The following is a 17,916-nucleotide window of genomic DNA, read 5'->3' as shown; positions in this document are numbered from 1 at the left end:
ATTTGCCACAACGCTCAGAGAACACTTAAGTTCTTGCAATGTGCAGTGCTTGAACGGTTTATTTTTCATCCTGGCCTAGATGTATTGTGGGGAGGAGGAATGCAATTCAAAGTTTTAATTCAGCCAAGATCGTTAAGTGCCTACTGTGTGCAAAGCTTGGCCCAGGAAGCCGTGGATCAAGGGAAAGTGGGCGTCTTTCATTGCTTCCTGGCTGGGGTTGGAAGTCAGAAGGGACAGAGATGAGAGAAACAGGCAGGGAGTGGGGCTCAAGTGCCACCAGGCTGGAGGTCAAGCAGAACACTTCCTGTGGTTGTTGGCTGGCTGAAGCAGCGCTGCAGTAACTACATATTCACCAAGTGCTTTTGTTTGTTGGGTTTGATGCTTTCGCATCTGGGGCCTTGATGACCTTGGAGGAACTGCCCTTCCCAGGGTTAGCCCTGTCCAAAAGACAGGGATGACTCACCCCAGAACATGATTTTCAAATACAAGTCCACCAGTCTGGAGTCCACATCCCTGGAGAGCCTCCCCTGTGGGCTCTCATAGAGCTGTCATTCCAGGCCACCCTCCACCACCCTAATCACCTCCAGGCCAGGTCCAGGACAGGTAGGTGAGGTTCCTCCACCCCAGAATCCACCGACATTTCTCAAAGCAGCCAGTTCTATGCCTGCTTATCCTGCCACACCCTTTCCTAGTGTTGTGCAAACTAAAATAAAACGCCGGCCCATGCTCTCTGCTTCCTGGCTGACCTTGGTGGGCCCTCCGATGGCAGTATGTGCTCCCTTCTCTGGGATGACAGGCCTTTTTTTCAGTGGGACTCCCTTCCAGACCTGTTGGTCTCACCATACCTGAATCATCATAAAGCCTATACTGTAAGACAAATGAGTGGTGTCTAAAGTTTGTAAAATGCTATGGGCCCCACATGAAGGGGTTCTGGCTGAAACCACTTCATTGCCCCTACTTCTCAGACCAGAAAACACAAGAGTTCATGGGAGACAATAACTAAACGACAAAAGCAGTAGAAGAACACAGTTGTACCTCTTTATTGGCACAATAACTTTTCAAAGGCTGGTATGAATAAAAAGTTCCAAGAAGCAAGACAAGGTGGTCTGGAGCCACTGCTCAGAACTTTCCAACAGCCAACAAAAGCACATCAATGAACAAGGCCTTGCATTATGGGAGGGTTGAGGATATACAGCGAGGGAATCATGCAGCGTAACTCCCAGGGGAGAGCATCGTGTGACACGGCCCTGCTGCTCAAACCAGTGCACGGCAGTGTGCTCATCTGTACTATTCAGGCCTTTGAATGAATGTGACCATTTTACGCCACCAGCTATGGATTGAAGCCATACGTGTTTAACCGAGTGCCATGTGATTGCCCGTGACCTATGCTGAAGTTGGGAGGTGAAATTTAACTAAAGGGTGCACAATCCACTTATCCGGAAATACAGGGCATAGGAAAGAACAGCCTCCTCATCCATGAGTAACACCTAAAACATGGGACTCCATTCATAGTTTTGCAAGGGGTCACACTGGCAAAGCTAAAACAACAATGTAGTTTCAAGATTTGAGGTGCTTTAGGTTAAAAAAAAAGGACTGTGGAGGAAAAAATAATCTAGAAATGATTTTTTAAAATCTGTATTTTGAAGAAAGGGAGCACCACCAATTGCATAAAGTTATAAAATTACAGTAATAAACATGTAAATAATTATCAGGTTTGTCATACCAATAAAACACAAATACCTACAAAGAAATAAGATATATGTTCTGTATACTGCATTATAATAAAACCATTGGAAGTACAATAAACAGACTGTTGAACAGTAGAAAAACAACTGTACAGGGTGTGCATGGATTGCTCCTTTCCTCCACCACGCGCTCTCTCTGGCTGCGTCCACACTTTTCCCAGCCTCTCCCTTGCTACCTAGAGGTAGCACAGAGCCGAGCCGTAAATGAGGAACCTGAAAATCAGAATGTATCACCACAAGATGGATAAGAAAGAACACACACACACGCACACACACGTGCGCGTGCACACACACACACACGCACACAGGATCTCATATATTTAGCGTCTGTGTCCTGTGCTTTTTTTGTCTAAATGCGTGGAAAGAAGACACAGCACGTGTCAGAAGGCAGCCTTCTGTTGTTGCAGCTTGGAATCAGCAGGCAGTTCTATTTTGTGAGTCTGCAGTTCAGGCCGCATCAAATGGTGGTGTCCCAGAGCTCAGGCGCCAGCCTGTTGCAGGAGGCGCCTTCGGGCTTCTTCAGAAGACTCGGCTTCTTGCAGGGAGGCGGGGGAGGCACTCTGGGCTCGGCGTGCTGCAGGATCTGCTGCCAGTCTTGTCCTTCCTCACAGAGCTTTCTCCTCCAGTCCAAGAGTTCCTGCAGGGCCACACTTTCATTCTCTGAGAGCCTCAGCTGATGGATTACCTGTGGGATGAAGAAAGCGGGGAAAAAGGGTAGCACCAAATATTACGAATGAGTGTGAGGTGTGATAGCAACATCTGGATACAAACGGCGGGGCTGGAGCTGAAAGAGGCAGCCTCTTTCCGCAGTCTCCATGCACTGCTGCCTCTGGAAGCAGCACTGGGCTAGGGAGGCTGTGAATTGCTGAGAGAAGACAATGACTGCTACGAAGCATTGGGAACTAGGTGGAGTGTTAATGTGTGCTGCACCTGCAGAGGCTGCAAGAAGGAATCAAAGTCTGCTTGACCTACGCCTTTGATTATGGTGTACATTCTTATGGCATCTTGTACGCTTTCTTCATTTAATTTCTATCCATAATAGATGTTCTCCTATTAACAGAGCTTCCTCAAGCTTCACTCCATCCTTGGAGCTGCTCCTCCGTCTGTCCACATAGTCAACAGTCAAACATGACTATTAGGCTACATGACCTCACTTCCTTCCATAAGGCATTGCCCAAAAATGGACCCATACTCATGAGGGATCATTCTTAGACAGCATGGAATCAAATCACACTTATGTAGAAACTGTTTTCAACCACTAGGTGTTACAAAAGGCAGTCACCAAAATATCCAGTGAGCTCATTCAAGGCAGGCTAGGTGTGCCTGAGAATATTTGAAGCCTCTTTAGGGTCTCTACCTGCATGCTCTATTTGGTGGTGGTGAGACAAAGCAACGAGCTAAACTAGCAACTGTGTAGTCTCTCAGGCTCTGAGCCCTCAAAGATGGGAACACTATAGGCCTTTGCAGGAAAGCATCAAAACATGTAATTGTATTGGCCACGTCATCTTGTGTCACTATGGATCCCGAGGAGAGTCACCTTGCAGACCGAGCTTATCCCCTGACTTCAGCGAGGGCATAAGACAAGCTGGTTGTGTGGTCACCCTTTTTCTGACACATGCCAGATGTCTGTAGCAGCTGGACATGGCAGATATCGATTTTTCTGACAATTCTAAGGGACTAGACTGGTTAAAAAAAACATGAGACTCTGGAAAACAGAATGGGAATACTGGGGAGAATTCAGAGGAAATGAAATGACTCATACCAACTCCAAAGCACCAGCTACTCTGTTCCAGTACCTTTTCGATCTCATCACAACCCACTCCATTAAAATGAGAGAAAATGAAACAAAACAGAACACAAGTCATTCTGGATCTTATGTAGAAAACAGTCACTTGAAAGCAGCAAAGGTAGTTAGTGTTCCAGGCCAATTCTAACACCAACATCTGAGCCTGCTGTTTCCCCAAGAAAGCAGACTTTCAAGGCTGAGATCAAGGAGATGATGTTTACAGCACGAAGGTCAAACCCATATTCACAGTCCGTAACTAGAGAACTGGAGCTGATTATTAGTGAAAGGAGCCTCCCCAATTGAATTTACAGACAACGAGAGGAAGGAAAAGTTTAAGGGTAGAAAAGAGGACTATGGCTACTCAGTCCCTAAAGCAATCTCTAGACATAACAGAGAGTGAGCTGCAGAGCAGGCTGGGCCCCTTAAAAGAGTATTTTTGCTAGTCTTTAATGCTGCATCAGAACGACCTGGAAATGAGAAATTCTGCTGGGCAGATGCTTGTGGAAGCCAGATTGCTTCCACTCGCAGCAGAGTGAGCCAAGAAAGCAGGGTGGTGGGAGCATGCATGAAATGAGGTTATTTAGTGGACGCTTTGGCTACCCATGTGCTAGGTGCTTTCCTAAGCACCTCCCAGGCATTAGCTTGTCAGCTCTTAAGAGCCCTTCTTAAAGTGGGTGCTGTTATTTTGCAAGTGAGGAAACAGGAGCAGGGCAGTCAGGTAATCTGCCCAAAGTCACGTGGGAAATGACAGATCCTGGAAGCCTGACCCAAGAGTCCATGTTTTTAGCTGTGACTCTACTGTGCTTAACCCAACTATCGTTGCCCAGGATCTGAGACAGGCTAAGGATCAGAGTCCCCTGCACCGCGTTCCTCTTTCCTTCTTTTTCTGAATGGGACCACAGTCATATCTCTGTTTCTCCAGGAGCGTGTGCCAGCGCCTCCGTCATCCTCCACCAGTGTGTGCTGTGCTGGTTACATTCCCTTCAGCCTCATTACTGTGGATGTGGAACATTCGTATTCATGTTCCTTGGCACACATTCTGCATACAGTAGTGATCTTTGAAAACAATGTCACCAGATTAGGAAAAAAACATTTAACCAATGGAATAATATCTCTACCATGTCAACTGATTATTTTCCCCAAGCTTTCTTGAGACATCATCTTTCCTAAATGACACAACTTCATATTCACTTATTTAGAGAACAAACTGGGGAACTTCCACTTCTGGATAAGATATAATAACAGGCTACAGCACGTTACTGTTCCCATTGTAAAAATTTCAAAAAAGAGTTAATTACAGAAATCATTTTTCTAAAGCATCGGGAAATTCTGACAAATGGAGAAAATTCCAGATGGAGTGAAGCTTTTTGAGGTGAACTGATAATTACCAGCTGCTTCCCCCACCCCACAGGACATCCGCCAATTCTGAGCTCTTCCCCAGATCCAGAGAGTCTTTTCTGGAAGAAAGAGAAACCACACGATATCTTGGAGTTGCATCTGACCAAAGAAACAAAGTGGAGACTTGTGCATCCTCAAATGCACAAACATTGTCCACAAGGGACACTCCTTTAGCTGTTCACCTGCAAGGGTGATGGCTGTCTTAGGCTAAAGCTTATAAAAAGCAGAATGAAATCTCCTGCAATGACAGAGGTGCTTCAGAAGTAAAACCCTCGCAGGGGTGATGATGGCTTCCAGTACGTGGCCAGTCTTGTCTTAAAACATTTGCTGGATTTTGAAACTGTGTGAGGCACAAGGCTGCAGAGCCAGGCTGGGAGCTCTGAAACACAGGGCTGAATCTGCTGTCATCTTTCAGTGCTAAGGAACAAAGACCTCTCAATCAAAGGCGCAGGCGGATCAAGCCAGAGGATTAGGAGAGAATCAGGGGGAGACTGGTTCTTCAGCACAGCCCAGCGAGGAACTACCCTAAGAGTGAAAGGTGATGTCTTCATGGAAACACTGGAAGCCAGAATTACCGGAGAAAAAAAAGGTCAATGTAAAATTCTACACTGAATAAGAAATACCCCTCAAAAATGAAAGTGATAATATTGTTTTTTTTTTCTTGCTAATTTGTTTGAGTTCCTTATAGATTCTGAATATTTGTCCTTTGTCGGATGTATAGATTGTGAAGATTTTTCTCCCGTTCTGTGGGTTGTTTACTCTGCTGACTGTTCATTTTGCCCTACAAAAGTTCTTTAGTTTAGTTAAGTTCCGCCTATTTGTTCTTGTTGCATTTGCTTTTGGGTCCTTGGTCATAAATTCTTTGCCTAAGCCAATGTCGAGAAGGGCTTTCCAAAGTTGTCTTCTAGAATTTTTATAGTTTCAGGGCTTAGATTTAAGTCCCTGATCCATCTGGAGTTGATTTTTGTATGAGGTGAGAGATGAGAGTCCAGTTTCATTCTCCTATATGTGGCTTGCCAATTATCTCAGTACCATTCTTTGAATAGGGTGTTCTTTCTCCACTTTATGTTTTTGTTTGCTTTGTTGAAGATCAGTTGACTCTAAGTATTTGGGTTTATTTGTGGGTTCTCTATTCTGTTCCATTGGTCTATCTGCCTATTTTCTAACAGTACCATGTTGTTTGGTGACTATGGTCTCATAGTATAGTTTGAAATCAGATAATGCAATGCCTCCAGGTTTGTTCTTGTTGCTTAGTCTTGCTTTGGCTATATGGACTTTTTGGTTCCATATTAATTTTAGATTGCTTTTTCTAGTTCTGTGAAGAATAATGTTGGTATTTTGATGGGAATTATATTGAATTTGTAGATTGCTTTTGGCATATGGTCATTTTCACAATATTGATTCTACCCATCTATGAGCATGGAATGTGTTTCCATTTGTTTGTGTCATCTATTTCTTTCAAAGTGGACTAAGGACATGAGTAGACAATTCTCAAAAGAAGATACATAAATGTCCAACAAACACATGAAAAAAATGCTTAACATCACTAATGATCAGGGAAATGCAAATCAAAACCACATGTGATACACCTTACTCTCGCAAGAATGACTATTGTCAAAAAAAATCAAAAAATAATAAATGTTGGTGAGGACACGATGAAAAGGGAACACTTCTACACTGCTGTTGGGAATGAGAACTAGTAAAACCACTATGGAAAACAGTGTGGAGATTCCTTAAAGAAATAAAAGTAGAACTATCATTTGATCCAGCAATCCCACTACTGAGTATCTACCCAGAAGAAAAGAAGTCATTATACAAAAAAGATTCGTGCACATATATGTTAGCAGCACAATTCACAATTGCAAAAATGTGGAACCAGCCCAAATGCCCATCAATCAATGAGTGGATAAAGAAACTGTGGTATATAATGATATATATACACTCACACATATATATATATATATACCCTCTATATATCTATAATGTATAGATATATAACGTATAGATACATATGGTGTGTGTGTGTGTGTGTATGATGGAATACTACTGTGACATAAAAAGTAATGAATTATTGGCATTGGCAGGTACCTGGATGGGACTGGAGACTACTGTTCTAAGTAAACTAATTCGGGAATGGAAACCTAAGCATTGTATGTTCTCACTCATAAATGGGAGCTAAGCTATGAGGATGCAAAGGCATAAGAATGACACAATGGGCTTTGGGGACTGGAAGGAAAGGGCGGGAGGGGATGAGGGATGAAAGGCTACAAATTGGGTTCAGTGTATGCTGCTTGGGTGATGGATGCACCAAAATCTCACGAATCACCACTAAATAACTTACTCATGTAACCAAATAATACCTGTTCACCAAAAACTTATGGAAATAAAGACATTTTAAAAAGAAAGAGAAATAAAGATGTTTTTGGACAAACAAAAATGAGAAAATTTGTCATCAAAACTCTCACACTGATAGAAAGAAATAAGTAAGATTTTTTTTTTTTTTGATAAAAGAAGATGATTCCAGATGGAAGAAATGGAAATGTAAGAGGGAACTAAGAACACGGGAATTAGTGGACCCATAAGTAAATATAAATTATACGCTTAGAATGTCTTATAAACTTTAAATTACATGAAGAATACAAGTGCATGCTAGCAATAACTGCAAAACGCTGTTACTGAGATTAAACAGAATTTCAAGGTCTGAAGGTTCTAGCAGTATCATAAAAGTGGTCGAAGTTGTCAAATCTGTTAGGAAGCAATGAGTCAAGGATGTATGTTTTCTTCTCTTGTGAATAAATATAATATTTAATCAAAGTTAATATAACAGCAAAATAATAAATATCCAATTAATCTAAAAGAATGCATGAACTGTAGAGGAAAGGGTATACAAATAGAGACTAATTCCTAACAAGACAAAGTAAAGCATAAAAACCAGACAAACAGGATCCAAATCTCCACCCAGCAGTTGGTGTTACTCTTCCATCCCCTTATGGCATATGCTGCATTTATCTTGATGCTAGTGTGTCTGATAGACCATACAACTCCGTGCTTACACCAAGCGCAAAATACATCCACTCCATATTTCCTCTAAATCCTAAACTCTTCAGCAGTTTTTCATAGTGACCAAAAATACACTAGATGTGACCCTCTGTTTAACCTTCATAATAGGAACAGACTTAAAGATTTGAGTCACTCCATAGAAGCCTAGCAGCAGTGCCAGTCTGCTGAGAGTGACTTTTAGCAGCTGCTCATCTGAATTAGGCTTGTCGGGAAGGATTTTGACAAAAAATGTCCAAATCCCTTGAGTCACTGCTTCTCTTTTTGGAAAAAAAAATGCTCTCTTACACTTTCAAAGCTTCTCAGTGTTTACTAAAAACATCTGAATTCCCAAGTACCTTATAAAAGGTGAAACTTACTCACACAAACCCTTTGAAAGCCCTTTCTTAATGAGGATATCGATGTCTTGAATTAAGTAGTGAGTACAGAGCACCACATTTGAATCAACAGACAAGAACTTTGCACAGTTCTTTGGTAAGCAAAAATTTGACTGATGTTTGCAATAACCTATTAACATTCAGAATAAACTCCTTTATTGAGGGATTTCATGGAAATTTTCTTATTTTCTATTATAGACATCAACAGCTATTGAGTAAAATCCACTAGGTATATAAGAATTGCCAGAATGGCTGAAATAAGATGCTAACATCTTACATTATTGATCTTGATTTAAAATAAAACCGGCCAGGCACGGTGGCTCACACCTGTAATCCCAGCACTTTGGGAGGCTGAGGCAGGCGAATCATGAGGTCAAGAAATCAAGATCATCCTGGCCAATATGGTGAAACCCCGTCTCTACCAAAAACACAGAAATACTAGCTGGGCGTGGTGGTGCATGCCTGTAGTCCCAGCTACTCGGGAGGCTGAGGCAGGAGAATTGCTTGAACCCGGGAGGTGGAGGTTGCAGTGAGCTGAGGTCACGCCACTGCACTCCAGCCTGGCACCTGGTGATGGAGTGAGACTCTGTCTCAAAAAAATAAAAATAAAATAAAACCAAATAATTTTCACAGGTTATGTTATAATGAAGGTTAAAATTCTATGTAAGACTGTATGATAGGCCACTACCTTCAACCTAGTTGCGAGGGCATCTTAAAATTATCATCTGTGAGACAAGAAATAGAAGATCAGAATAGGAGACCAGTATTCCTTAACGATATTTAATCTGCTATATTTCTATTTATTCATTAGATTCTGAAAAACAAGAATTACTTTTCTCATAGATAGTCAAAAAGCTTTAAAATTTCAAACAAATAGCAAAAAATGCAATCATTAATGCTAGCTATCTAAATGGCAGTCCCATACTATAAAAACAATGCAAAGTATTTAAAATTTCCATTGCTGTAAAATCATGTAAATCACTGTTTATCCATTCTTTAAACTTTAGGTCCTACTGGTAACAACAAAAACACTCATGGCTTCCTTTACCAATTTTTGATAATCACAATAAATTACATATTATCAAAAAAAAGCAAAAGCGATTTTGAAACAAAAAGCTTTAGTTTTGATACCATTTCTCTTCAGAAAGAGAAAAAATTTCCTCTGGGGATTAAGGATGCTGCTGGCACTGTGAGGTTGGAGTCAGCTGGCTTCACATCAAGTAGAATTTATCCTGATTTGTTTACAGTGCAAAGGATGCCATAGTGGTATCTTTTAACTTCAAGCTCATTTTCCATTGCTTTAAAATATTTATTATCTTCAGCCCTTATCCCCACTTCAGATAACAAGTGGCTTATTTTCTTTTCTGGAACTTTTATAATAGTCTTTGTACACGGAATCATTATCTTTTAGAAGCAGAGGCAAGTGTTATGACTGGGGAAGTACAAAGGGCTCCACACCTGCAAACCTTGGTGCTTGCATCACATGCCTCTGCTCAGGGGCTCCCTGCCTCATGAACATGACAAACAAAACACCTAAGTGTCTTAAAGTGTTACACGTGGCACAGAAACAGAGCAGGGCAAAATGACGTGGTTTTTTTTTACCTGGGAAAGGGAGCTTTATGGAGGAAAGTCTGAGGAGGCTTCACAAGTTAATTAACTTTTGGTCTGAATATTGAGAAATGAGATGGGTACCTAACCAGTTAGAAAAGGGGAGAAGGACAGGCAGGGAGAAGAATTTCCATAGGATTTGACGTAGACAAGCGACAGGAATGGCACTAAACTTCATTTTCTAACATGAAATGACAACCCCATGTGGAATTGGAGGATGGTTTTGAGCACAGTCAGTATAGCTGAAAAACCTGGCCTCTGGAGCCCGAATGCGTGGGATGGAACCCAAGTTTGTGATGCACTTGTGCAATGTTGAGCAAGCCATCACTGGCTTCCTCACCTGTAAACAGGGACCACAAGAAATTACCTGTCTTGTAACAACTTGGTGTGGATTATATGAGTCACATGTGCAGGTGACTTAAAAGAATGCCTTGAAAAAAAGTAGAGAGTGCTGTTTAAATATGAGCTGTTAGGATTGTGCTATGGTTAGCTCCTTGACTTGGAAAAAATCCCTAAACACTGCTGAATTATGATTATCCTGATGACTAAATTAAATAATGCTAAATGAAAGCACTTCTCACGATTTATGGCCTCTTATAAACATAACATAATTTATTCTTTTATTACTAAAAAGCAACCCTGAAACTACTGAGCAACACATCGGACTTAAAACATAACTATGATTTATATATGAGTCAAAACTAAAGAAACTTTTACAGGAAGAAAATTGAAAACACTTAGAGCTTTTCTGAATTTTAGGGGTAAGAAAAAAAAGAGTATAAAGAGATTTTAGTGACCTATTTAAACAGTTGTTAAATGCAATGCTTCTGAAGTTAGGGTTTGTATTTTCAGGAGTCTTCAAATTCCTTCAACAATTTAAAATGTATTTGCATTTATATATTCATGATATCTTTTTAAAGTAATTGTGCTTTGTATCATTTTGAATATCTACGTTTCAAGCTAGTGCTCAATGAGATTTTTTGTCTTTGTATTTTATTTACAAGTGTTATCATTTAAATTACTGTAGTTAATGAGAAAAGAGCAGATGGATTTCATATGCAATACATATTCTTTTTCCTGCAAGAAAAGCTATGTGATATTGCAAAGTAGGATATGTTCAAAAGTTGACTGTCAGTTCAGATAGAGATAGAGGTAGGGGTTTGGTTAGCCAGTGGTATAAGGTGGGAAAAATACATGAAGCTTGACGGAACTTAATGAATAGAATAATCAGTGCACATGTTTCCAACAGTCACATCATTTCAGCTAAACAAATCTCATGCTTAACATCAACGTTGTGAATTGAACTTTTTTTTTTTTTTTTGCTTTTGTAGACTTTTATCCTACTCAATTGGTCAATTTGTTTCGGTTTTATAGCTGAAATGAAAGCTAAAAGAATAAAGAGATTGTGTGTAACGTTGTGCATCTATACATTTAATTAACATTGTTGTGAAATAATTTAAGAAACTTTAAGGTCAAGGGGATTTTTCCTTGATTTAGAAAGTATCATGTGTATTACAAGGGTAGGAGAAATGTTGATCTATTGTATGTGGATAGAATTAGTTACTGCTTCACAGGGCTATGGTGTCCTTGGAGGCTCAGGTGAGTAAATTAATCTCTACCCAGCACAAAGTATCCAGTGTACTTGCTTAGAGAGTTTAAATGGAGTAAGAGTATGAATGCATGACCCTCGTTTGAGAGAAGGGAGAAACGTTATCACACAATATTAAATGTGTGGGTCCATTTTAAAAAAAAAAAAAAAACCGTCTTGTGGGTAAAAGGGCACCTCAGCTCCATCAAACCCAGGAAAGAGAAGAGAGGAGAGGGCCTCCAAGAAATGCCAGGCTTCCCCTGAACGCATTCTTACAGGTGAGTTTTATTTCACATTCACAGATTCAGTGAAGGGACTTTTAAACACTAGAAAGCTCTGGGAACTTATTAAAAATGCTCAGCTGCTCTGAAATCACACAGGGTGTGGGTGGTCCCTGCCCATTTCTTGCTGTGATTTCAGACATGCCTAAATAGGTCTGAATGGCCCGCGGGTGGAGCCGCTGAAGGAGAGGGGAACAGTCACCATGGACTCCTGGCGGCCGAACAACTAGCGGTGCCTTAGGGTTAAAGGATCAAACAAACTTACATGTCCTAAATTACTATGTTTGGATGGCACAGAAAATATCGCACGATTCTATAACGGGTACAAAACCCAGGCACTTAGAAAAGTGTACAGGCTCTCTGACAGTTTAATGTCTTTGAAAACAAAATTGTTTGGTGAATAAGCTAATAAGACACTGCTAGTTATTCCATAATTTGTATTTTTAAAGTTGACATTCAAAAGAGAGCTGAAAGCTTCAAAGTTTGAGGGCCACTTGCAGTTCTGTAATGAGAGAGCAAAGTCACAGTTTATAGGGAGCTAGGAAAATCTGACGTCCAAAGAAATTGACAAAAGGAGCCATTCCACGGACACCAGTGGCCAGGGCAGTATTATTACTGGAGCACTTAGGCTGATGCCAGCGTTTCTCATACGCCACCTCCTGTCAGTTTAGACCACCTAAAATGTGACCTGAGTTAAACCTCCAACACCACTATGTTCTCCTTTCTGCTCTTAAGAAATAATTATATAAGGTAAAAGCTAAGTCATTTACATTCAATAAATGTCTATGCCTCTGAAGACCAGAAAAGCATTTCAAGCTCCCAGCATGTGCGAACAGATACATAAATGATCATGATCCAGACCCAAATCCCTATGGGCTGCAACACTCACCCTCAAACAAAATCCCTTCCATTCATTAGGTTTCCAACAAGAAGATTCCTTCACAGAAATGGTAATTCTTAGAAAATTACAATACTACTTAAGATACTAGTGATTACTAACTTGACAACTCAGTGTGGGGATTTAAAAAATGGTTTTATTGTGTTATTGAGAAAACCTTGGTGATTTGAAGTTTAGACATTCAAGACATGAATCTAGTTTCAATTTCTATACTTATGTTATGAAGCATCTTGTGGCTCCTAACATCCGGGAGATATCAATTAGATAGGAAGACAGAGTTTGATAAAGTGATGTAAAAACGGAGATTATGCAAGTGTTTTCTCTAAAGTGAGCCACTTGTAATTAGTTCACTTATTATCAGGGGTTACAAAACACTAAATCTCTCACAATCTGGAGGAAAATGAAACGTGATCTAAAGGCTTAATGAGGTTTATTGCTTATGTATATATTTACTAATTTTCAATAATTTCCTATTGGACAATTATGAGGTACAGGGCATGAACTAATTAAAAATAAAATGTAAATTTTCTTCACCTTCTATGGATATGCATTCCTGTGGATCATATTAATAAATGTAAATTAATAATTTGCTGCTGATTTTTAACTTAAGTCTTTCCCTTCAAGGATAAAAATAGTCTTTGTTAAATAATTCATATGTAAAATCATGTTGCTGTTCATTTGTCACAGAATTGATTTTTCTATTGACTATTCACCCAAAGGTGAAAAGAGGCATTTACTGACATTTATGAAAATTAAAAGAAGGAAATGTCTTGGCTGACTGAATAGTGAATATTAGTGTTTCAAATGCAAATCACATTTCTACTTGGTGCTAACAAGATGTTGAAGAATTTAAAATGTTGGAAAATGAAATTTGAAAAAACAGAGTCTGTAAAACCAAGGTCTACTTAAATAAATCCTAAAGATATAGCATAAAATGTGATTTTAAAAAGTCTTTGATTAAAAGCTTACATGTATCTATACTTCTAAAGAACCAAAAAAATTATCTGAAAGTAAAAACAGCACTTTTGATTTTTTAAAAGAGTTGGGCCTTCCTAATTCAGAAATATTCTTTTATATAGCAATACAATTAAATTCATTCTTGGGATTTTGTTTCCTTTGTTGCTTAAGGTTTAAACAAAGGGGAAAACATCCTTTAAAAGACATGGTAGAAGTTTTATTGGAAACAAGAGTAGCTATATCTGGACAATAGTGAGGAAGGAAAATGAGAGAGAGGATTTGCATTTTTTACCTTATCTGGATGCTTTAATTTCTTTAAAAATATCAACAACTATTTTTTACTTTTATAATAAGTAACACTATATTGGAACACACTTAGCGTAATTTAAATACAAATTTATTTGCATTTGGCAGCTGACTTTAACCTCTCTACACATAGCTGTGAGTAAAAATGGACTCTGATGAGTGAACGCATATGTCTCCTCATACCAACTGAAAGTTATAAAATAAAAACTTAAAATTTTACTATAAATCATGCCATATAATTAATTTGTGACATTTAGGATAAGGATTTGGTATGAACTCTGTTCTCTTGCCACTTTCTTTAGAGAGAAAAAACTCTGTCTATATAATTTACTTGCTCAAAAAGCTTTAATGCCACTGCTTTCCCCTAGCCTAAAGAAAGAATCAAGCCCATATGCTTCGAGAAAGTTCTGTGTATTCTGGCCACACTGAATTATTCTAGCCTCGTCATCATCCATTGTGACACAGTGTCTATATTTCAACCCAACCAGATATATGTGGAACACACCCTGGAATTCTATTTTTCTTCCCTACAAGCGTCCTGGTTTGTACATCCAAATTAAAATACCCTGCCTGATGGGTGCCTCCTCAAGGTTTCTGAGGCCCATTTCCAGTATCAGCTTCATGATATTGTCTTATATCCTTAAAGCATTTTCACATGTTAGTACTCTAGTAGACACTCACAACTGTGTGAAATGTGCGGGTTAAATATCTTTAGCCTCATTTCATAGATGCAGAAAGTCACCTTTCCAGCCTAAAGTCACTTGGCTAGAAAGTTGTAGAGTCAAAAAGCCAATTCAGGTACAGTTGAGTTCAGTCAACTTTTATGTGTATTAATTACACTGCCTTCCAAAAAAGTTTTCCCTGTCAATCAATTAATAAATGTGCTTCAAATGTTTATGAAAATGAAAAGAACTGTGGTGGTTCTATAGGAGTAAGCCAGATGCACACAATCCGACCACCTCCATCAAGGGGTTTTCATTCATACTGAGGAATGAGATATAAAGCCATAAAAATGTATTAAAAATAAAGATGCTTAGACAAGACACAGACACAAAAAATTTAAAAGGCAGAATGGCATTAATTGATTAATAACTTATATATGTGATTACTGCTGTTGGAATACAGAGGAGAAACAACTCATTTAAAGGCAGTATGACCAATGTGATGTGTGATTTGATCTGGACTAAAAGGATGAGTGGGACACAAGAAGAAGAAAGGCCAGTTGGGTTGATGGTATCACAAATGGTATTCATGCTTTGTTTACATGTATATAATTATTATAAAACCAAGAGAGAGAAAAGCCCTGTGAGATGTCGTATAGGGTTTGACAGTTGACTTTGGAGTAACAATAGAGTTGTGAGTAACTAGGAAAGGAGGTAAGGTGAGGAAAGCAAGGGTCAAAATCACAGTGGCATGGCACCCACAGCTTTCAGGGAGAGGACTCAAGCAGAAGGACTTCGTCCAGCTTGTTACATTACCCGGTATCTTAATTTACATTGTCTTGCAGGACACAGTTTATGAATTCAGTAATTTCTCAAAATAGTTTTTTCCAGAAATAATCATGCTATTTAATCATGTGTAACAGTATTAAATAGAATTAAATAGGAATGAAGAAAATAATTTTGTGAAACTGTATTTTAACAGAACCCAGTCCAAGTAGATTTAAAAACATCAACTATAATTGGAAAGGGGCACAGATTAACAACTCAATGGAATCCATTAGCAACTCTAAACTCCAGTGACCTGTTAGTGAGGGCTTGAGAGCTGGGGGCAAGAGAGGGGCAAGAGAGGCACTTCTGTATAATCACTGAATGCCCTCAAAAAGTGCTGAACCTATTAAAATATTTCTATTTCTCAGGGTGTCCAATTTTTTTACAGGGAAGTGACTTTTTCCTTCAGCAAAATTAAGTTCATTTATTTTTGAACAATTTTTGAGAGTTATGAACTTTATATACGTGTGTGTGTGTGTGTATGTGTGTGTGTGTGTGTGTGTGTGTGTGTGTGTGTAAAGGGTGGCCTGATGGAGCACCAACTGATCATTATTTTGTATTAACGTTTCTTATTAGCCATATTCCTATAATTCTATCATTGGAAGGCATGAAGAGGCATGATTTTGGCTATCTTAAAGAATAAAGATTACTGAATAATGAAAGGTAAACTTAGGTACCACAAATATTATTGCCTAACAGCAACAATAAAATATTTAGCAAATAAATGATGAAGAGGTCCCAGTTAGCTTACCCAAGATGCTATAACAGATAAATCGTAAGTATCAGTGGCTTGGCACAAAAGAAGGATATTTCCTGCTCATAATGAAGCCACAATCTGATGAGTGGGTGACCTTTTGTGTCACCATAAGTGAATCTGGCCTCTTTTTGAGACTTGGAGGATTTCGCATCCAGCTTTGGGGTGAGAAAGATAACAGAAGATCAGGCAAGGTTGGTTTGCATGGGCTGCACTTGTAAATGGTACCCCTCACTACGGCTCTCATTCCATTAGCTAGTCTCAGTCAGATGACGACTCCTAACCACAAGGGTGCTGGGGCATGTAGTTTAGCTTTGCGATTAAGAAAGGGAAGGCATGGATTTGGCAGGCACAGCATCTGCCACCGTGACTCTGGGGTCAATAGCAGTGCCTTTAAGATACTGTCAGAGGAAATAATGTGGGTACAAATGTTAGAGAAAAGAAAAACAGATGTCAAGGAGGGTTAGGAAGGAAAAGAAACAAGACTCTGCTGAAGTAGGCAAAATATGAAAGTAAATATTTTAAATTAAATTAAATCTAAATTCTAGAAACAGATGGTAAAAATCACCTGCAAATGTATAAAATTAATTTAAATCCACTTGGGCTTCAAAATCTAGGCTTTTTATATTACTGACTGCATGACACTTCTTTTCAATATCACAGTTCATCTACTTTAGAAACAGAGTCAGAAATACAAAGTGACAGTTTCAAATAATAATGCAATCATATAAATTAGAGAAAACTCAGGTCTAGTGGGTCTACGGAGGTCATAAAACACATACCTTCATCAGCGTTAGCTGACTCTATTTCAGCATAATGGAAATCCTATTCTCTTAGCCTGAAATTTGCTTTCAAAATTGTCAGAAAATACGGGGCCCAGGTTCCCTGGAGTCTCTCTTCTAATTCTCTGATCTCTTGAGCAGAAACAAAGCTATACGTGTAATATTTTCAACTTACAAAAAAGGCAAACGTTTAACCTTTACTTATACTCTGAACAGATTAAAGTTTCCAAACCTAGTAAAATGATTTTAAAGAAAGTTGTAATATAATACAGTCATAATTGGTATTTTATGTGTAGCCTCTTGTAGTTCATAACTGGAAAGTATCCCTTTCCTAGAATTAACACTTACGGTAATTTCAACCCCACTCGAACATCTAGTGACAAGTAGAGTAATCTCACTGCAGTCACACTGGCCATTCTGCAATGCAGGTATGCTCCTACCTCAGGGCCTCGGCTGTTGCCTTTGCCTGGAACACTCTGCCCGGACTTCAGCACCGGTCTCTCCCTGACTTGCATATCTTTGCTCAGGGAGGCTTTTGTTGATCCCTGATTTACAATTGCAACTCCACCCAACCTTCCTCCTCACCACTCTCTACTCTGGTCCCTCCAAACCTCGCTTACCCTGTTTAACATTTTCTACTTTCCACGTTTTTTTTTCCTTTCTTTTAGTATATTACACATTTTACTAAATATTGCTTACTTTCCCATGCTAGAATTTAACTTCTATGAGGACAAGCATGTTTGCTTTGTAGCAAGGTATCCCAAGTGCCCAGACCTACGCATAGCACAAGCAGAGCTGCTGATCAGTGAATGAGCCTTTGAAAATCCAATTGCATGCGATCCACTCTCCTGGAATGCTAAATGTATAGAATTATATGCGTTAAGTTGCT

General features: G+C 39.3%; 1 protein-coding gene across 2 annotated transcripts in view; it reads right to left on the bottom strand.

Moving 5' to 3' along the window:
- Positions 1 to 1,016: 1,016 nt before the first annotated feature.
- MYO16 (myosin XVI) overlaps positions 1,017 to 17,916 on the bottom strand; it is a 603,751-nt gene continuing 586,851 nt past the window's right edge. For both annotated transcript variants that reach the window (XM_037729044.1, XM_017501745.2), the window contains exon 35: positions 1,017 to 2,430. In XM_037729044.1, the coding sequence (XP_037584972.1) occupies positions 2,203 to 2,430 (228 nt within the window). In that variant the 3' untranslated portion in view covers positions 1,017 to 2,202. The remainder of the gene's footprint in view (positions 2,431 to 17,916) is intronic.

The sequence above is a fragment of the Cebus imitator genome, unplaced genomic scaffold (assembly GCF_001604975.1).
Source record: "Cebus imitator isolate Cc_AM_T3 unplaced genomic scaffold, Cebus_imitator-1.0 Scaffold14, whole genome shotgun sequence".
Classification (NCBI taxonomy): domain Eukaryota; kingdom Metazoa; phylum Chordata; class Mammalia; order Primates; family Cebidae; genus Cebus; species Cebus imitator.
This window is presented reverse-complemented; position numbering and strand designations above follow the sequence as displayed.